At 42.3% G+C, this 22,420-nt stretch overlaps 1 protein-coding gene across 1 annotated transcript in view; it reads left to right on the top strand.

The window, feature by feature from the left end:
• LOC141134344 (uncharacterized) overlaps positions 1-22,420 on the top strand; it is a 209,108-nt gene that overhangs the window by 116,803 nt on the left and 69,885 nt on the right. The window contains exons 5-6 of the mRNA XM_073623915.1: positions 15,884-16,042; positions 17,656-17,682. Coding sequence (XP_073480016.1) covers positions 15,884-16,042; positions 17,656-17,682 — 186 coding nt within the window. The remainder of the gene's footprint in view (positions 1-15,883; positions 16,043-17,655; positions 17,683-22,420) is intronic.

Below are 22,420 nucleotides of genomic sequence, written 5' to 3'. Positions count from 1 at the left end.
AATTTGGATATTTTGTTATAGCCTAACCCTGACTTGTACTTCTCAAAAACATTGTCCCTTACTTGTTTGGAGATTTCCTTGATCTTCATGGCAGTGTTTGGTTAGTGGTGCCCCTTGCTTCAGTTTTGCAGACTCTGGGGCCTTTCAAAAAGGTGTGTATATGTAATGACAGATCATGTGACACTTAGATTGCACACAGGTGGACATCATTTCACTAATTATGTGACTTCTGAAGGTAATTGGTTGCACCAGAGCTTTTTATGGGCTTCATAACAAAGGGGGTGAATACATACGCACATGCCAATTATAAGTTTTTTTATTTCTGAAAAATAGTTTTATGTATATATTTTTCTAATTTTACTTCACCAACTTAGACTATTGTGTTCTGATCCATCACACATAATTCAGATTAAAAAAACATTGAACTAAAGGCTGTAATGTAACAAAATAGGTAAAAAGCCGTGGGCATGAATACTTTTACAAGGCACTGTGTATATATATATATATATATACATATATATATATATATATATATATATATATATATATATATATATATATATATATATATATTGTAAGATTGGGGTATCAGACTCAAATAGTAGGTGCGTTATCAGTGAGTACTCCAGTACAAAACTGTATTTTTAAGGGCCTGGTAGCCCACTTTTATTTAAAAGCACGGAAAAGTTCACAAAGACATCAGTAGCCCACGCAGGGGGTTCCACCATTACTGTATCTTGCACACTCAATACTTTAGCCTCCTGGCGTACATTCTTGCCATATGGCTGATTCCGGCCTTTAGCCTAGGCCTTAGGTCTGCTCCTCAGACCCCAAGAGTTTCCTAGAGTGAAGCTCTCTCCTAGCTTACTCCTGCTGCTTACTACTTGCTGCTCTGTCACCAAGTACGTCTGCCTCCTGCAGACCTGCATACCCTGGCTGCCTCCTACAGCCTCTGAATCCTCTCAGAAGAATGGGAGTCCACCTGACTCCCATGCACAGACTTCCTGTCTCTTGGGTGGAACCCTGAGCCATAGCCAGGTCACAATTAAATAGCCCAGCACACAGCTGTGCAATCAGCGTGCCTCTCCCTCCAAAATCTGGCGTAAACCAGCAATCTTCCAGGTAGCACAGGGTCCTACTGCCACAATATATATATATATATATATATATACACACACACACACACACACACACACACACACACACACACACACACACACACACACACACTAGTCTGACTGTATATATATATATATATATATATGTATATGTGTATATATATATTTAACCCTTTCATGACTAATCCTATTTTTGAAATTTGGTGTTTACAAGTTAAAATCCGTATTTTTTGCTAGAAAATTACTTAGAACCCCCAAACATTATATATATTTTTTTAGAAGAGAGTCTAGAGAATAAAATGGCGATTGTTGCAATATTTTTTATCACACAGTATTTGTGCAGCGGTGTTTTAAACGCAAATTTTTGGAAAAGTGACACTTTCATGAATTTTAAAAAATCCAAACAGTAAAGTTACCCCAATTTTTTTGTATAATGTGAAAGATGATGTTACGCCGAGTAAATAGATACCAAACATGTCACCCTTTATAATTGCACGCACTCATGGAATGGCGACGAACTACGGTACCTATGAATTTCCATAGGCGACGCTTTAAAAAATTTTTACGGTTACCAGGTTTGAGCTACAGAGGAGGTCTAGGGCTATAATTATTGCTCTCGCTCTGACAATCGCAGCGATACCTCACATGTATGGTTTGAACACCGTTTACATATGCGGGCGCGACTTCCGTATGCGTTTTCTTCGCTGCGCGAGCTCGCGGGGACGGGGGCGCTTTAAAAATTTTTTTTTTTTAATTTATTTATTTTATTTATTTTTGTACTTTTATAAATTGTGTTTAAATTTTTTTTTTTTTTTTTTACTTTTATTGCTGTCACAAGCAATGTAAACATCCCTTGTGACAGTAATAGGTGGTGACAGGTACTCTTTATGGAGGGATGGGGGGTCTAAAAGACCCCCCATCCCTCCTTTGCACTTCAAAGTATTCAGATCGCCGAAAACGGCGATTCTGAATACAGTATACTTTTTTAAATTCGTCGGCATTGGCAGCTGAGTAAACGGGAAGTGACGTCATGACGTCGCTTCCGTGTTTACAATTGGAAGGCTGGAACGAAGCCGCTCACAGCTTCGTTCCAGCCCGCCCCCAGCCGCCGGAGATTCCCGAATGGACACCGGGCCTCCCGATTGCACGGGAGGCCCGGTAACAGCGGCGGGAGGCGGCGGGAGGGGGGGATGTCCCCTCCAGCTCCTCCGGTATAACAACCGAGCGGCTTTTAGCCGCATCGGTTGTTATACTCGGGTAGCCGATCGCCCGCTGAAAACAACGGTACCGGGATGATGCCTGCAGCTCCGGGCATCATCCCGGTATAACCCTGGAAAGCCGAGTACGCATATGTGCGTTCGGTCGGCGGGTAGGGGATAATGTCACTCTTTGTTATATTGCAGCCATTTACTTTACCATATTGACAGAAAAACACAGAATTGTTGACATTTTTGCAGATTTATTAAAAAAGAAAAACTGAAATATCACATGGTCCTAAGTATTCAGACCCTTTGCTGTGACACTCATATATTTAACTCAGGTGCTGTCCATTTCTTCTGATCATCCTTGAGATGGTTCTACACCTTCATTTGAGTCCAGCTGTGTTTGACTATACTGATTGGACTTGATTAGGAAAGCCACACACCTGTCTATATAAGACCTTACAGCTCACAGTGCATGTCAGAGCAAATGAGAATCATGAGGTCAAAGGAACTGCCTGAAGAGCTCAGAGACAGAATTGTGGCAAGGCACAGATCTGGCCAAGGTTACAAAAAAATTTCTGCTGCACTTAAGGTTCCTAAGAGCACAGTGGCCTCCATAATCCTTAAATGAAAGACGGTTGGGACAACCAGAACCCTTCCTAGAGCTGGCCGTCCGGCCAAACAGCTATCGGGGGAGAAAAGCCTTGGTGAGAGAGGTAAAGAAGAACCCAAAGATCACTGTGGCTGAGCTCCAGAGATGCAGTCAGGAGATGGGAGAAAGTTGTAGAAAGTCAACCATTACTGCAGCCCTCCACCAGTCGGCCTTTATGGCAGAATGTCCCAACGGAAGCCTCTCCTCAAAGCAAGACACATGAAAGCCCGCATGGAGTTTTCTAAAAAAACACCTGAAGGACTCCAAGATGATGAGAAATAAGATTCTCTGGTCTAATGAGACCAAGATAGAACTTTTTGGCCTTAATTTTAAGCGGTATGTATGGAGAAAACCAGTCTCTGCTCATCACCTGTCCAATACACTCCCAACAGTGAAGCATGGTGGTGGCAGCATCATGCTGTGGGGGTGTTTTTCAGCTGCAGGGACAGGATGACTGGTTGCAATAGAGGGAAAGATGAATGAGGCCAAGTACAGGGATATCCTGGACGAAAACCTTCTCCAGAGTGCTCAGGACCTCAGACTGGGCCGAAGGTTTACCTTCCAACAAGACAATGACCCTCAGCACACAGCTAAAATAACAAAGGAGTGGCTTCACAACAACTCCATGACTGTTCTTGAATGGTCCAGCCAGAGCCCTGATTTAAACCCAATTAAGCATCTCTGCAGAGACCTAAAAATGGCTGTCCACCAACGTTTACCATCCAACCTGACAGAACTGGAGAGGATCTGCAAGGAGGAATAGCAGAGGATCCCCAAATCCAGGGGTGAAAAACTTGTTGCATCTTTCCCACAAAGACTCATGGCTGTATTAGATCAAAAGGGTACTTCTACTAAATACTGAGCAAAGGGTCTGAATACTTAGGACCATGTAATATTTCAGTGTTTCTTTTTTAATAAATCTGCAAAAATGTCAACAATTCTGTGTTTTTCTGTCAATATGGGGTGCTGTGTGTACATTAATGAGGAAAAAAAAAAGAAAATGTAAGGAGGTCTGAATACTTTCCGTCCCCACTGTATATATAAAATACACTGCCTGTACTGATTGAATATAGAGTTTACACTGTATATATAAGCTACGCTGAATGCAGAGTATATATATATATATATATATATATATATATACACTAGTCTGACTGTATATATATATTAAATAAACTGTCACTAACTAACTAACCTGCCTGCCTAATCTAACTCAATCTCTCTATCTCCGTTCACTATAACACACTATACCGGCACTGTGTAAGCAGCCTTATATAGTGTGGGGCGTGGACTTAGTCCCCCTGAGCCACGATTGGCCAAAGCCACCCTGCCTTTGGCCAATTATGGCTCTCGCTGAAGAGCGCGCTGTGATTGCCCAAAGCATGCAGGTAAGGTGTATGCTTTGGCCAATCATCATACAGCAATGCACTGCGGTCTTGCAGTGCATTATGGGGCGCTCAAATTTGCTGCGAATGCCCCATAAAATTTGCTGTTCGGCGAACGGGCGAACACCCGATGTTTGAGTCGAACTTGAAGCTCATCCCTATTGATTGATAATAAATGGCTTCAGCCAAATACTAACCATGAGTGAAAGAAATGTTTTTGTGTTATCATTAACCACTTCAATACCAGGCACTTAGACACCTTCCCGCCCAGGCCAATTTTCAGCTTTCAGCGCTGTCGCAATTTGAATGACAATTGCACGGTCATGCTACACTGTACCCAAACTAAATTTTTATCATTTTGTTCCCACAAATAGAGCTTTCTTTTGGTGGTATTTGATCACCTCTGCGGTTTTTATTTTTTGCGCAACAAATAAAAAAAGACCGAAAATTTTGAAAAAAAACAAGTTTTTTTTTGTTTCTGTTAAAACTTTTTGTAAATAAGTACGTTTTCTTCTTCAATGACGGGCACTGATATGGCTGCACTGACGGGCACTGATACGGCGCCACTGATGGGCACCGATGAGGCGGCACCAATGAGGTGGCACTGATGAGGTGGCACTGACGGGCACTGATGATGGGCACTGATAGGCGGCATTGATGGGCACTGATAGGTGGCACTGATGGGCACTGATAGGTGTCACTGGTATGCGGCACTGATGGGCACTCATAGGTGGCACGGATGGGCACTCATAGGTGGCATTGATGGTTACTTATGGGTAACACTGATAGTTGGCACAAATGGGCACGGATGGGCACTGATAGATGGGCAGTGATGGGCACGGATGGGCACTGACAGGTGGCACGAATGGACACTGATGGGTGGCACTGATGAAACTGCTTGTTTGCAGTGATGCCCCTAAGGGTGGCATTGCTGGGCATCACTGCAACATAATGGTGCCAATCAGTGCCCATTTGTGGGCACTGATTGGCACAGATTTGGCACACTGGGCACATGTGGATGGCCATGGGGTACATACCTGGCCATCCACATGTTGCCCCTTCCCTGGTGGTCCTAGTGGCGATCCCTGGTGGTCCAGTTTGGTGATCTGCGGGGGGGCTGCGCTGATAAACAATCAGCGCAGACCCCCCCTGCCAGGAGAGCCGCCGATCGGCTCTCCTCTACTCGCGTCTGTCAGACGCGAGTGAGGAAGAGCCAAACAACGGCTCTTCCTATTGACAGCGTGATCAGCCGTGATTGGACACGGCTGATCACGTGGTAAAGAGCCTCCGCTGGAGGCTCTTTACCAAGATCGGTGTAGTGGTGTGTCAGACTGACACACCGATCCACCGATCGCTGCGATGCGCGCCCCCGGGGGCGTGCTGCGGCATGTTATCCTGCTGGACGTCATATGATGCCCAGTCAGGATAACAGAACCACTTCCCGGATGTCAATCCGCCATAGGGTGGGCGGAAAGTGGTTAATATTCTCTGAAAAATGGCCAAGAAATCATAAATTCTTCCAGGGTATGTAAACTTATGAGCACAACTGTATACTTATAACATATTCATATAGGATTCACTACATACCTCATGTATATTGTTATGGGACACATTACCCCCTTACTAGTCAGCCTTTAAAGAGTAATGACCTCTATCTGGAGGCCTGCACAAAGGTAACTTCATTCTCAATTTTGGATTAGAGCCTTTTCTTTTTTGACATATAGTATGTCATTATCTTCATTTCATAAACTTCATTACTTTACATGTGGACTCATTATTGGCTATTTAACCTTTCAGGTCTGATCAGGCCATTTTATGTCTACATACCTTTGACCAAGTAGGACATTTTCCATTCTCCCTTTATATTGTAAAATATGTGGTTTCCAAACCTTTGGCATAAATAACAGTATTCAACTTATACAATATATAAAGGGTAAGTCTGGGCTTGATAATGTTTTATTTTCTTTGGCCTTATGTTTACCACCCACATATGGCTTATGCATATCTTATTTTTTTTAATTAATCCAGCTTTATGACAATTGCCATTACATCTTATGCACTGCAATACTGTATGTCTAGATTGTATCCTTGAATATATCTTCAGTCTATATGTTGAAGGGTAAGCTGGCCTTGTTAGACTCTATTCCATTTTTTGAATTATGCCCCAACCCTTACCATCTATTGCTATTAGTATTAGCTTACATCTATATTTTTCTATTCTGCTGATACAGTTTAATCTACTGATTTACATATCTGAGGGGATTTCCTCCCATACGCCGACAGACTATAGATGACCTCTGATCTCTTCCTTCACTTTACTCTGTATGTTAGTTTTTTGCCTATTGGGGTAAGTAATGACCTCTTATACATGTCTTTGTTGGGGCTAATTACTCTTTAAAGGCTGACTAGTAGGGGGGTCATGTGCCCCATAACAATATACATGAGGAAAGTAGTGAATCCTATATGGATATGTTATAAGTATTTATGATGTTTGGATCTGTACCAATATATTTTGAAGATGTAATATCTAATTGTATATCTTGTGTTGATTATCCCCCCCCCCCCTTTGTTGTAGATCTGTTCTTATTCTGTAAATAGGCTTTTCCAATATACAAAATTTTGCTGGTCCTGAAGAAGTGGACTTTCCGCAAATCCCTGCTAAATTATTTAGTATGACTAATATTGTAATATTTTATGTGGACAATAATATATATATATGTTTGTTGTATTTTTTTTTTTGTACTGTGTGAATGAAGTAATCGGTGCAATATTATACAATCTAATATCTATCCTATATAACTAATGCATACATGTATTAATTTGTCTAATCCCTATAGTTGATATTCTGTAAGAGTCTGATGAGCACAATGATATAACAAACACCTCTGCTTAGTAAACAAGTTACATTTATTTCCCAATAAAATAGGAATGTACTAAAACAGCAGAATTAGGAATGAAACTAACATAAAGGTACTACAAGAAATTGCAATATTACAAGGCTTACAATCAGAACACAATACAAGACTGATACTTAGCACATCCTCTCGGCTGGTCCTCAGGTGTTTAAGAAACTGTTTTTCTGGCAAACATTTCTTTTTCACAAACATACCTCATCCAGACCCCCCCCCTTTTGTCTGCCCAACTTTGCCTTTGGACGAATCACAGTGTCTCTGGGACGTTCCCTCAACAGGCTATCATATGGACCGTCTTGCCATAACTGGCCTCTGAGGGGCATTGCTTGTCCATGAATTGCCATCATCCGACCAGTCAAATTCCGCAAATACCTGGGCCCTTGATTTCCTGTATCTCACCTCATCCATCATCCCTGTCAGTTTAGCTGTCTTTGAAGCCTGCGTGCCTAGTAGCTAATCAGGAAATTCCCATAGACAGATCGGAGCCAGCATTGTCATGCGCAATGGAAGCTTAACAGGTTACATTCCAACCTGGGTGGCAACCTGGGTGGCAACATCCTGTCCTCCTTCATTCTTTCAAAGTCTAGCTTCTCTTGGAAGTAAAGAAATATGTGTACAACATCCAGAAATATGATATTCATGTTAAATTCCAACATATGCCGCTTTGCGCCTAAAAGGTGCATACCAGCCTTCTTCAGACACGACTCCTATTGAACAGCCATAACTGTCTTAACGCGTGTTGCTCCCCAACATGTGTTTCCGAATCAGTACCTATGGAACAGTCCTTAACTGTATTAATGTATTGCGTTTTTCAACAGGAACTTCTATGGAACAGTCCATAAGGGTCTTACTGCGTGTTGCGCCTCTTAACATAGGCCTCAGAACCAGCTCCTGTGGAACAGTCCATAACAGTCCTAACGTGCTGTGTTTCCCAACACGTGCCACTTTGCTACTGGGTGACACACCAACATCATTCTTCCGTGACAGCTTCCATGTCACCACACTGTGTCTTCTTCTTTCCGATATCTTCAGGACGGGGTGCAGTACAGGCAAGGGGTGTCCATTCACTCACCATTCACCAACACACATTCAGAGCAACCTATCAACCAGCTTTCCGATATAGAGTCTCGAGGAGGGCCTTTGGCCATGTTATTAGCCTAAAATACACCTTTATCACACTATACCATAACATGAAATCAACCCATTACCATAATATATACATATATACCTATGATCCATCAGACTACACATCCCATTCCCAACCTCCTATACCTCCTCACTGTAGATACGGGCCGGGATTAGGCAGGTTCGCTCACAATGGCCTTTCCTACCGCAATTCTGGCACGTCAGTGGTATTTCAGGGTTCTGAACTGGCAGCAAAGCCTCTACCATGTATGAAGAGACCTTACCATCAATTCGTCCCTCCACTTGTATAGATAAATGCGAGACCTTCCTATATAAATGTCGAGTCCAACAACACATACCAACTGGAACCAATGATGAAACTGCAGCAATAATGAGTAATATTACCACGGGATGTATCAAATAATTCAACATACTGTTGGCCTTACTGGAATGTCCGAATATTACCTCCCAACAAGACCCTCCCACATCATTTTCTAGTTGATGTACTACCTCCTTTATTACATTCTGGTCATGGTAGATGGCTATAGTAGCATTAGCTCTCTCTTGCTGCAGCATCCTCATCAGGCTCTCATCTCCATCCCAATCTGTTAACCATTCCTGTATCTTCCTTCCCATACCAAGGTTCAGGGCTCTCAGATTAACAGGGCGGTTCTGGTTGACATCCACAGACAAATTGGCAATATGCGGTACCACATAATTCCATTCCTGTGTCTGAATTTCAGAGACACCGCCCAGGGTACACCATACTCCTCTAGCTATTGTCAGGTTCACAGAACATCCTAGTTCCATGACTAACATTACGTTAGTATCCTTTAGGACAAAGAAACAAACTTGTCTATGTCCCAAATAATACCCAGGGGCTTCCTTCCCAGCAATGATCCCTCCATCCTGAACAGAATGAAATATCTAACCAACATTTTCGTTCACCACCATGTATTGACCTGGCATACAAAGGACATCATGGTCATGCTTCTGACTGCGGGAAGTATCAACCTACCTCCAGGTTCCATCCTCTCTGATCATATGTGGGCAACAGCCTCAAATACAACAAGATAGAATCCCCAGTCAGTAAGTCCATTGATGCCACCAAATATACCGACCGAGTCTGCACTTCTGTACAGCATAACACCTTTCACAATCCAAACTGGTATAGCCCATCCAGGCATTCGACCACCACTTTGGATTAATGTAAGCGACGTGTTTTGGCAAAGTCTTACTGAGCGGTGATGCTAACTCATCAGGCCTCTGTCCCTCATATGGAGACTGTACAATCCGCTCAATGCTGGTTGATACTTCCACCTGCCACTGCGTGCATGCCAGAGCCAATGACAGATTTCTGTACTATACCATCACATTCTCTACCACCCTCTCAACATGGTTGACAACATCTTGAGCCAGTTTAACCTGGGTATTTATGTGACTTTGTTGAATGCTATCATTGATGTCAGCAATCTCTCTGAGCAACAAAGCCCCGCTTATTCTCTGAAGCTATGGCTGCGAGTTTGTTCCTCAGGAGGCCGATGTCCACTCCATGAACAACACCCATCCCAACTCCTATTCCCCCAATATAATGCTCAATACATCCCTCCTCTTCAAGTTACTCCTCAGACATACGCGCCCTGCATGAACCTCATTTTGTGTCCGCACATCTCTGGGAGTAAGTCACTGGTACAATGATCGCACATGATTCAGTGTATATTCAGCACATATAGGGTAATAGGTTTTTATCAACCACTGTGAGATGTTGCCGCGCCATGTGGTGAAGGCATATTGTACCCTGGTAGCCAGCGTTTGTTCCCTTTATCTAATGGAGCATACTCCTGTGTGTATTCACTGGCCTTCCCTGTGCCAGGTTTCAACCTCTAAGGTGAGACATCAACCAGGCATATCTCCCCATACAAGGAAATTTTCACCCCATTGATGTGTCACTTGGCCAACCTCTAGTCTGGCCAACCGACACCTTATTATGTATAAATGCCAGTCTCCTGGGTATCTGCGCCATATTACTTCTGTTACGTCAATACATGTCATACATTAGAAACCTTTTCCTTTTTCAATTCCTCCCTTCAACAAAAAAAAAACATATTTTACATTTCAGGTTCTGACAGATTGGATGTGTATATTCCTTCCCCAACCTCCAACTCATCGCACATGTATTAATAGCACGTTTGCATTCATCAGGAGAGACTCCGGCAAAAATGTCTCACAAGTCTTGTTGATAGGCACAGTCCTTCAGATTTAGGATTAGCACTAAATTGTCCATAAGAAAAAAACAAGTATTAAACTGAATGTTTTCGTTTGTCCCTTCTCTCCTGATGTTTATCAGAACAAATTTGCGGTGTAGTATGGCACAGACAAACTGCCAACCAGATGAACATCTGTCATCCATGTTCCAGAGACCTCTCCAATCACGCTTCACCAGAACTCTGGAAGTGAAAAAAACAAGAGCAGAATCAAATTCTTATCCATAATATCTGCTCGCTTACTACGTTTACTTATAGTTCCTTCCTTGGAACCCAGGAACCTAGTATTCCTGGTTTCTGCAACTCTGACCAACCTATCAAAACAACCATGACCTCTTTAGGCTGAACCCACTCTAAAATGGATCCCCATGGTATAATAAACATTTTTAAAAACATGAACTTGAACGTTGTGTCTCAAAAATTCAAAATTTTAAGCATTAAAAAGACAATGCATTATCTGTACTTTCAGACCTATGCACTAACCCCCCTTTCAGGTGGACAAAGGCTAAACCTTTTGGAACTTTTTCTACCTGAATGAACATAAGACAAAGAGAAAAAAAATGAACTCCAGAGGCAAGAATGGCTTCCTACCAACAACTCTTGTCTTAAATAAACAAAATGTATTCAGCTGGAGGACATATTCCCATGACCATCTATTCAGCTGCTAATTGACGGAATAGCTAATTACCCCCCTTTCAGGTGGACTAAACAATAATTTTTCCACCTGAACAAAAAAAATAAAATAAAATAGATGACTAAACAAATACTAAAAAAAAAAAAAAAATTAAAAATTATTAACAACAAAAAAAAAAAAGTTTAAATTCTGGCCATTATCACATAAAAACAACATGACAAGACAACCACCATAAGACAATGACAAACACTCAACTTTTAACTAAAGACATCCATGGATTTTCCTCCTGAGAAGAGTAAATGCTCATTTCCATCTGAAAGACAATTAGTTAATGGGATAAACAAACAACAAAACATCTGTACCTCATCACAACATTTGTAACTTCACTTGTAACTCTTGAATTCATTAATGCCTGGCTATTGTTTATCTTATTTTTTCATTGTTTGCAAACAATTACTAGTTAATGAGCTCATGGTACCATTTGATAATCGATTATGCCTTTACAATAACCTAACCCCTTGTTCTGCTAAATGTGCGCACTGTTCTCACTTTTAAGGACCTGCAAACAAACACAGACATTCTTCGAAGGTCTCTGGAAAAAGGAACACAAAGACAAAGATTACACACAATTATCATGACAATTGACTTTTTGAGTCCCCCAAGCCTTTTCCCATTAATTGCAATGCCAGGGGAACAATTGCTATGAATAAGGTTTAGATGTGAGCGTCATATTTAAATAAAAAATGACAAGGAAACACTGACAATAAAATTCTTAGCATCCATGCAGCTCACTAAGTGCTGCTAACATTGCTTCCCCCAGTGCTACAGTTGAATAACCATGCGGCTACCTCCATTTTGACTGTACATAACTGTTCTACATACTGATGATTTTCAGTTTGTAGTCTCCGCATTTGGGTCTTTAAAGGGAAATGGATTTGACTACTATGGCCTCCATGCTTTGGGTTGCTACCCTATCGGGCAGAATACACTTCATAATGCCTTGGGGTCGTTTTGGGGTACTGCGATCTTCTTTTGATATCATTATTCGCCGCCCAACAATACTTAGCGATGTGACCCCCCCTTTACACAAAAAACATTTGAGGGCTGGTCTCACTGTATAGGCCCTTCTTTGAGCATATGGCATTGGAAACTCACATTGCTGGACATTATTACTACGATTACTATGCTTGGAATAACCAGACTTTACACTTTCATTGTCTGAGGAGTCATCAGAAATTTCAACTCCTGAATCACTTTCAAGCACAGTTATCGCACTTTTATTTACATCTCCACCATTGATTTCTGTCATAGCAACATCACTTGCAGCAATAAGAGCGTCTGTTTTTTCTGCATGTTTCACTTTTATCTTTGCTGAGCACTGCACATGTGCAGAGGGTACCTCCACCATTGCACATTCAGCTTTTGCATGTTTGGAGGATAACTCCATTATGGCTGCCTGTGCACCCTGTAATTCCTCCCTAAGCAGTGTAATAACACGCCAATTTTCAGCTTCTTTTTGATTCAAAGAGGTAATGCAACTTTCTCTTACTTTTTGCGTTTGTTCTAATTCATCTAATCTCTGTTCTAATACACACTTCTCAGTTACTAATTGTTGAATGTGATCAGCAACATTTGCATCTGCTTTTGCAACCATTGCCAATATATTCTCTGTTATACTTTGTACCTGTTCAAATAATTGTTTCCTCTCACTATACCATTCTAATTCTTTTTGTTCCGCAATGTCTTTCATCTTCACCAACATGCATATGGCATTGGCAATTCTCTGTTTCTTGCCTTTTTTGGAAGACTTTTTATACTCTATGGCATCATTATAAGTACTGCATTGTTTTAATAGATCATTGTATTGGTGTGTTAATGCATTCTCTTGTATAGACTCAAATCTAACACAACCATACTTGTTAACAAAACCTTCAATGGCTTCCATTGCTATGCTAATTTGCACCAACTACACTGAAGTTGCTTACACAATGCGCACAGCTAGACAACAAAACACCCACAGATAACAGCTGTTTGAAAGCAAACTCTCACTTGTAGTTCCACAACCAAGAGCAAAAAAAAAAAAATAACAAATACAAAGCCGTCTAACAAGGAATTTTTCCCTTGCAGCTCTACAGCCTACAAGACACAAGGCACACTCTTAGTCAATGCCTTACTATATTACCACTGATTTCTAAACCCCTTAGATCGCAGGCCACATTGAACTTCTGTTGGAACAGAGCGCTATTACACACTCACGTGGGGACCAAATGAAAAATACACTAGTAATAAAATAATAAATAAAAAAAATAAAAATGAGAAAAAAAAATGAAAATTAATAATAAAAAAAATTAAAACAAAAAAAAATAAATAAAAATCTATATTTCTCCCACTTTTTCCTCAAAAATGTATGGTATATCCTGTCAATCTGCAGTCGGCTATATCAGTACTAGGAATGATCAACCCCTTTACTCACCAGTACCATTTACTGGTTACAGACCTAAAACAAATTAACGATACAAACGTTTAACATATATACATATATCAGCCGAAGATCTCACCAGGTTCTACGTGTCCGTCTCCCTGATGAAATATTTCACATAATCTTCATGACCATCCAAGTGTGGTTTCACAATTCACGAGCCAGCGCCAATCTTGTCCACACTAGAGATGATTTTCAGTTTTGGGTGTACTTGAGGATTTATGCTTCCAGGGACTCAAGACAAAAAAATACATTAGGTTTTTGTGGATTCTGTGTAAAAAATAAAATTCACACGCTCTCTGGGTGCCAAATGAAGTAATTGGTGCAATGTTATACAATCTAATATATCCTATATAACTATTGCACACATGTATTAATTTGTCTAATCCCTATAGTTGATATTCTGTATGAGTCTGATAAGCACAATGATATAACAAACACCTCTGCTTAGTAAACAAGTTACATTTATTTCCCAATAAAATAGGAATGTACTAAAACAGCAGAATTAGGAATGAAACTAACATAAAGGTACTACAAGAAATTGCAATATTACAAGGCTTACAATCAGAACACAATACAAGACTGATACTTAGCACATCCTCTTGGCTGGTCCTCAGGTGTTTAGGAGACTGTTTTTTCTGGCAAACATTTCTTCTTCACAAACATACCTCATCCAGACCCCCCCCCCCCCCTTTTGCCTGCCCAAATTTGCCTTTGGACGAATCACAGTGTCTCTGGGGTGTTCCCTCAACAGGCTATCATATGGACCATCTTGCCATAACTGGCCTCTGGGGGGCAGTGTTTGTCCATGAATTGCCATCATCCGACCGATGTCAAATTCCACAAATACCTGGGCCTTTGATTTCCTGTATCTCACCTCATCCATCATCCCTGTCAGTTTAGCTGTCTTTGAAGCCTGCGTGCCTAGTAGCTAATCAGGAAATTCCCATAGACAGATCGGAGCCAGCATTGTCATGTGCAATGGAAGCTTAACAGGTTACATTCCAACCTGGGTGGCAGCATCCTGTCCTCCCGGGGGTGTGAAACCTTCATTCTTTCAAAGTCTAGCTTCTCTTGGAAGTAAAGAAATATGTGTACAACATCCAGAAATATGATATTCATGTTAAATTCCAACAGTGAAATAAAAGACAAAGCTTTTAGATCATTTTTTCTATTCCTGTTTGTTATTATAGAGGTATGTTTAAAGTCCCAATATCAATTTACATTTGCCCTTCTTAAACGCATCGGGGTGATGCCTCTATATCACTATTATTATAAGAGATACACCCCATTCCACAAACAAATACCTGTAGTCCCTATTCCTTTATTTGTATTTGTTTTAGTCATGCCCATTGTAGAATATTCTTCTAACCCCCATGGTCATATTCATCGCTGTTGACTCCTGTACTCACCTTAGCTAATGCTAATAATTTCTCTACAAGTATCATTTTTACCCTTGTGCAGCATTAGTCTTTGTGTGCTGACCCCATTCTCCAACTCACCATTGTGTCCTTGTGTGCTGACCCCATCCTCCAACTCACCATTGTATCCTTGTGTGCCGACTTCATCCCCAACTCACCATTGTGTCCTTGTGCCCTAGTCCATCTCCTGCTCAGCATTGTATACTAGCATCCCGGTTCTTACCTAAAACCATCTTTGTATGCTAAAGTTGGCTTCACCCAGTACTCACTCTGGACACAGTAACCCTATAAAGATTTTATTTTGCCTAACATTTTTTTCTTCAATACTAGTCCTAGTCTTTTAACTTGTTTTTACTTTTAATAGCCCCTACTATAAATAGTTTTGGTTCCTGGTATAATGGTCCTAGCTGAGCTCAGTCTTGTGTCCATATAATCATCTAGGCAGGATTTCACCTGTTTTCCTTCTTCATCTTTCTTGTCATTTTTCATTGTTGGTTTGGGTAATGGCCCTCGTGATGCTCAGCTGGGTTTCCTGGTATATTAGTCTAGGCAGGTATAGCACTCCTCTACCTGTATACTAGCCATGCCCAACCTTGTTTTTTTTGTATACAACCTCTAACAACACTTTGTCTTTTTACACTTGGCAGTCATGCTCAGATATAAGCTATCTATATCTCTTTTTGCTTTACAGAGGATTCCCTCATAGGCGAACGTATGTCTCTAGAAGCTTTGGTTACTTTAGTTGGACATTCATTTACCTCTGAAGAAGTGATATTGAGGATTACTCCCAATGTGAGTCTTGTGCTTATGAATGTCAGTATTCAGGCCTTTACACTGGAGTTTGGAAGAGGTAAGCCACATTAGGGTGACCATATTGACATTCGTTATGTAGTATTTTATCTACACCTTTAGCTCATGGTGATCTGATCTCACTGTTGTAGAAGGGATTATCAAACTGCAGAATCCTCTCATTAAGTTGTTTGTTACATTTTCTTTTTATTCATAACAAATGTGCTACTTTTCATTAATATTTCAATGTCAGGGGCACAGCATTTTCTGATGTAGGGCTTGTGTCCCGACTCTCTCACCTTAACATAACCTTCTCCCACACACTGTCTACACCACCCAGAGGAAACCTGGAGCAAGAGTCATTAATGACCTTTCTTTTGAATATACTGTTTGCCTGGCTGACCAGCTAACTTCAGTATTTCAAGTACACAGACCCTGAACAGTTTACAGATCAGTAGTTTTATCTTTGATCTATCTTTCCTTGCTGCATGCTAGTGCTAAGTCAGTCACCAAGGAAGACCAAAACCCAGAAATAACTAACATTTTCATAACTCAGCTGCAGCATTTAAAGTATTTCCATTTTTAGGAGAGCTGCACTCTCCTCCAGGGAATTCTCTGACATATAAACCCTTCTTGTAAGAAAAAGCATAGAGGTTGCTGGGATAGCTAATCAGTGGACAGCACAGTTCCCAGGTGCCTAATGGAAAGCTCCAGATCGCTACTTGTGATTTAGAGCTTTCCAATCATGTAACCACTGCAATAGTGAATCACGGGGGTAACATGATCATAAAGCCTGCCCTACCTCCTGGCATCAGAACCCCCTTAAAGGGCAATGAAAAATGGAAAAATAGTTTTATCTGATTGGTATTGCTGTCTTAAAGCATTCATGTTGAGCTAACGAATCGAATCTGGTATCAGGGCAGATCAGCAGACTAGAGGATCTCCACAGTCTCCTTGGCTTGTAGTGTAATGTGGCAAAAATTCAAATTGAAACACCACTCCACTGCTAGGTGGTGGATGCCAAGCCAGCTACTGACAAGCTCTGTGCTTGTAATCACATTGGAAAAAATAACATCTTCTTGTCTTTCACATTGTTGTCAATCAAGCCATGATAAAAGGGATGTTTTTGGGCCCCCAAAACAGGTTGGCTACTTTTTGGATTGTCCCCTGGCTTTTATTGCAATAAAGTTGTATCTGGACCTCTTAGCAGTGGTGTGGTTTGGAGCATTTGTGAGGTCAGGTATTGATGTTGGATGAAAAGAGCTGGTTCATTATCAGGGTTCCAACCCATCCCAAAGGCATTCAGTAGGGTTGAGGTCAGGGCTCTGTACAGGACACTCTATGGATCTGGCTTAGTGCAGTCATGCTGGAAGAGAAAAGAGCTATCCTCAAATTGTTGTCATAGGTTTGGAAGAGTGCAATTGGCTAAAGAGTCAGGATAGATAGATAGATAGATAGATAGATAGATAGATAGATAGATAGATAGATAGATAGATAGATAGATAGATAGATAGATAGATAGATAGACGTCACGGGGAATGCCACAGGGAAGTCCCCGTCAAGTCCCCGTGCGTCAGAGGGGGTGGAGTACAAACTGTAAACAAAATTAACAAAAAAAAAGTTTGTCTTTAACTAAATTGTATTTTCTTTTGTATTATCCAACACATTTTGCAGGGTGCAGATGGAACTCAGACTTCACTGGTAAGTAGCTCATCATACAATTCAATTTACATTTTAGTATATTGCATTTTTCACTCAAAGTTTGTAAGATTATGTAATTGTCAGGGACAAGAATATACCTGGATAAGATTTATGCCCAGTATGTTGAAATGTCCTCAAAATTCAGAAAATACAAACTTTTCTCCAAAAGTGTATTGTGGTGTATCTTGGTATTCAATGCATTATTTTTGAGGGGCAAATATACAAACTATTGTCAAAAAAGATGCATAGGAAGCCAGACACTGCCATTGGGGGTGCTGTATGCACCAAAGAAAAGCAAAACAAAACCTCACCCTGTGCACTCAGGAAAGCATTTAGTTTGTATGCCAAACCCAAACTCCATTAAAATCAGTGGGAGACAAATCTGTCATTTTAAAAATGCCCGTTTTCTGGGCTAACATGCAAGGGGCATGTTGAAAAATTTCAAGGATGTGGGCACTGCCCTGTGAACAGTGGTGTATTTCGGTTTTGTGCTGCCCTAGGCAAGACTAAAAATGGGCATTCCTCCATCTAAATTTGTTCCACCCCAGCCACGTTATATCATTCTTGTCTCAGGGTCTGATGAGGAAGCTGCAGCCATTCACAGTGAACAGCTGTGGCTTCCTCATCAGACCCTGAGACATGATTCCTCCTAGTGCCACATATGTGGTCAATGGAGCAGAGGATGGGGTCAGTGGGACATAGGAGGTACTGCACTGGTGGGTACTGATGAGGATACACTGATGAAGCTGTACTAATATGCAGCACCGATAGACACTGATAGGCGACACTGATGGGCACTGAAAGGCATCACTTATGGGCACTGATAGGCAGCACTGAAGGGTACTGATAGGTGGCACTGATGGGCACTGGTAGGCAGCACTGATGGGCAATAATAGGAGGCACTGATGGGCAATAATATGTGGCAGTAAATGACACTGATAGGCGGCACTGAAGGGCACTGATAGGTGGCACTCATGGGCTCTAATTGGAGGCACTGGTGGCACTGATGAGCACCAATTGGAGGCACTGATGGGCACTTATAGGTCGCACTGATGAGGAGGCACCAATTGGCAGCACTGATTGGCAGCTCTGATGGCTAGCACTGATATGAACTGATTGGCATCACTGATGGGCAGCACAAATTGGCAGCACTGATGGGTGATGTTGGGGCTGCACTGATAATTAGCACACTGATTATACACACAGTGCCCTATTTATCAGTGCAGATGTCCCCTTTTATACTTGCCAGTTCCCGGCTCTCCTCTCCTTGCACTGTGACAGCACGAGGAAAGGAATGCTGATAACTGGCAGGGTTTTTTTTAGATCGTGATCAGCTGTGGTTGAACACAGCTGATTACGTAGTAAAGAGCCTCTGTGATTAGCTCTTTACCCCAATCTGTGATCAGCTCTGTCCGTAGAACAGAACTGATCACAGATCGCGCCAGGTGTGAGCCTCAGCAGACGCTCGGTTCTGGAAGGGTGTCAATAGACGACCACCCCGAACTGGACGACTGAGCTATTGCTGTCTTTCGGCTATAGTAGAGCCGCTGGGGGGGGCTTCCCCCTGAGGATGCACCACAAAGCAAACGCCTTGTTTGCCTTGTGGCAGATGTGCCCCTGCCTGGGGAACATGTACAATGCAAAATTTTTTTTTTTAAATTCCATTTGAACAGGAGTAATGATTTTTAAATGCTTAAAGAGAAACATAAAAAATGTCCAATTCCTTTAAATGACATGCCTGGTGGGTGTTCTAATCCTGCCTGTGAAGGGGCATCTCTGTGTTGTACAGAAAGTGCTGCAGCAGTGCTGACATTCACAAGGGAAAAATGTTTTAAATTTGTCTGCAAATTACTTTGACAGCTGTCATTGACAGCTTTGTTTGTTTTAAAAAAAAAAAAAAACACACAGACCTCTCCAAGGATCTGCTATGTATTATGGGGGACCTCTGGAGGGATCTGTGTACTTTTTTAGAAGCTGACAATGAATGTCATTTGCTTACAATTTTAACTGTGTAATTTTTCTTCCCCTGTAAATTTTTGCTTAGGGCCGAACAACCCCCTGTTCGGTTTGCAACAGAATATCACAAAAGTTCGGAACCGAATAATGATCCCCATTGAAGCTTATGGGACCCGAACTGTAAAAATCAAAAGTGCCCATTTTAAAAACTTATATGCAAGTAATTGGACATACAATGGTTATGGGGGTCCGGGCACTTCCCTGGGGGACATGTATCAAGAGATTTCATCTTCTGCAGCCTCTGTGGGGATGAGTTCTGAGAGTTTCCCCTTGTAATGGTGGTCAAGGAGGGTTGCCAACCAATAGTGATCCTTCTTGATACCACATATTTTTGGGTCCTTTCGCAGGCTTTTAAACATGAGGGAGCCCATGCACAGCAAGTTTGCGGAGGCTTGAGAAGCAGACTCCTCGGGGTCACTAAGGATTATGGTATCTGGAACTACCTTATCCCAGCCACGTGCAACTTTCAAGGGGATGGAAAACCATCTCTTAAGGTTTGACGTATGTCTTCCTCTGCTTCAGTGCATCCAAAACTGCCAGAATCCTCCTCCCTCTCCTCCTGTGTGTTCTGTGGCATAGGAACAAAGTAAAGTGGGTCTTGAGAGGAAAGGAAGTCCTCCTCTTCCTCCCACTCCTCTGCCTCGAGTGACCTATCCATAATGCCACGCAGAGTTTGCTCCAGCTGGAACACACCAGGAATTGTGTCACTGATGCATGCATTGTCATGACTTACCATATTTGTGGCCTCCTCAAATGGTGACAGTACAGTGCATGCATCCTTTATCAGCAGCCATTGGCGTGGGTAAAAAAAGTTGAGCCGGCCTGAGCCTGTCGTGCCATACTCACATAGGTACTCAGTGACGGCCCTCTGCTGCATGGGCAGCCACTGTAGCATTGCCAAAGTAGAGTTCCACCTGGTGGGCATGTCAGAAATCAGGCTGTTTATGGGCAGATGGAATTCCCACTGAATTTCAGCCAACCGAGAACTGGCACTATATGACTGCCTGAAATGGCTACAGACTCTTCTGGCCTGCTTTAGCAAATCTTCCAACCCTGGGTACCTATTTAAGAAATGCTGCACCACCAAATTGAGGACATGTGCCAGGCATAGTACATGTGTAAATTTTCCTTGTCTAAGGGCAGACAGGAGGTTTGTGCCATTATTGCACACCACCATTCCTGGCTCCAGCTGGCATGGCGTGAGCCACCTTTGGGCCTGCCCCTGCAGAGCTGCAATAATCTCTGCTCCAGTGTGGTTCCTGACCCCTAGACACACAAGCTGAAGCACTGCATGGCACCTTTTAGCCTGACTCATTGAATAGCCCCTTGAACTTTTAGGGGGTACTTATGGTTCATAGGACAATTCAGCAGAGGAGGCCATGGAGGAGGAGGAGGAGCAGGAGGAGGGGGTAGAGCTGACAAATCTCGCATCATCACCACTAGTTGCATGGAAGCGTGGGGGCACAATAAGCTACAGCACTGAGCCCTGTCCTGCATCCTTCTGAGTTGCAAGCAGAGTTATCCAGTGTGCTGTGAATGAACTATATTGTCCCTGACCATACTTGCTTTACCATGTGTCAGCAGTAATGTGGACTTTGCGGCTGACTGCCTTGCCCAATGATGCCACAACATTGCCTTGCACGTGATGGTACAGAGCTGGAATGGCCTTACATGAAAAGAAATAGGGACTGGGAACCTGCCATTGTGGTACAGCACATTCTGCAAATTCACAGAAGGGGATAGAATCCACCGGATGGAAAGGAAGAAGTTGTAAAGGCAGCAGCTATGACAAGCTTTCATTTAGATGCTGGGCGTGTGGGTGGCAGTGACTGTATTTGTTTTTCGCTGCAGTAGATGCGGCACAGAAATTTGCTGGCTATAGTCTACAGATGGTGGTGTGCTACTGGCAGATGTGCTGCAAGGACCTGGGACACCCTGCGCTATACCATCATCCCTGTTAGTGGAGGCTGCTGAGAGGTCATGAGGTATAGCACGGACAGACTGAGGTGAGTAAGAAGGAGGAACAAGTTTGCACCCTTTTAGTGTGGCTTTCAGGTGCTCTTGCCAACAGGCTGAGTGGTGGAAGATTAAATGCCTTGTCAAGCATGTGGTACCCAAATGGTTGGTGTTTTTGCCACGCTTGATGTGTTTGAGTCTAAGTTTGAAAATTGCAACAGTGCGATCGGCTGTACATGTATTAAAAAAGGCCCAGACAGCTGAGCTGTGGGAAATGGGCTGGAAGATAACAGTTCCACAATGTGATGGAATAGGGTGGCTGCTCTCTACTCTTCCATGATGGCTGCATCGCTGGAGTTGGGTCTCAACCTCACTTTCACCCTCTGCTCTATCTGATACCCAAGTTGTGTCAGTGACCTCATCATCATCAACATCATCATCATCGTCATTTCCTCCATCCTCATTACCACTGGAGGCAACATAGCAATACACTGTGGCAGGGTGAACATGACTGCCAATTTGTGTACCAGTGTTCTCCCCTCTCTGTAGGCTCATGTTCCTGCCTTCCTCAACCTCAGAACCAACATCTGAATTGAGTAATGGCTGTGCATCATCAAGGAGCAAGTGGCTGATGCTGTGTTCAAATAACTCAGCTGACTCCTCCATGCCTGATGCTGGGGCTATGGCTGGAATAGCTGTGGACAAGGAGGCAGATTAAGCTGCTCTGGCAGCTGCAGTGGACTGTGCACTAGTCTCTGCTTGGGTG

This window comes from Aquarana catesbeiana, linkage group LG03, assembly GCF_042186555.1.
Source record: "Aquarana catesbeiana isolate 2022-GZ linkage group LG03, ASM4218655v1, whole genome shotgun sequence".
Lineage (NCBI taxonomy): Eukaryota > Metazoa > Chordata > Amphibia > Anura > Ranidae > Aquarana > Aquarana catesbeiana.
Note: the sequence above shows the minus strand (reverse complement) of the source record. Positions and strands in the feature narration are given on the sequence as shown.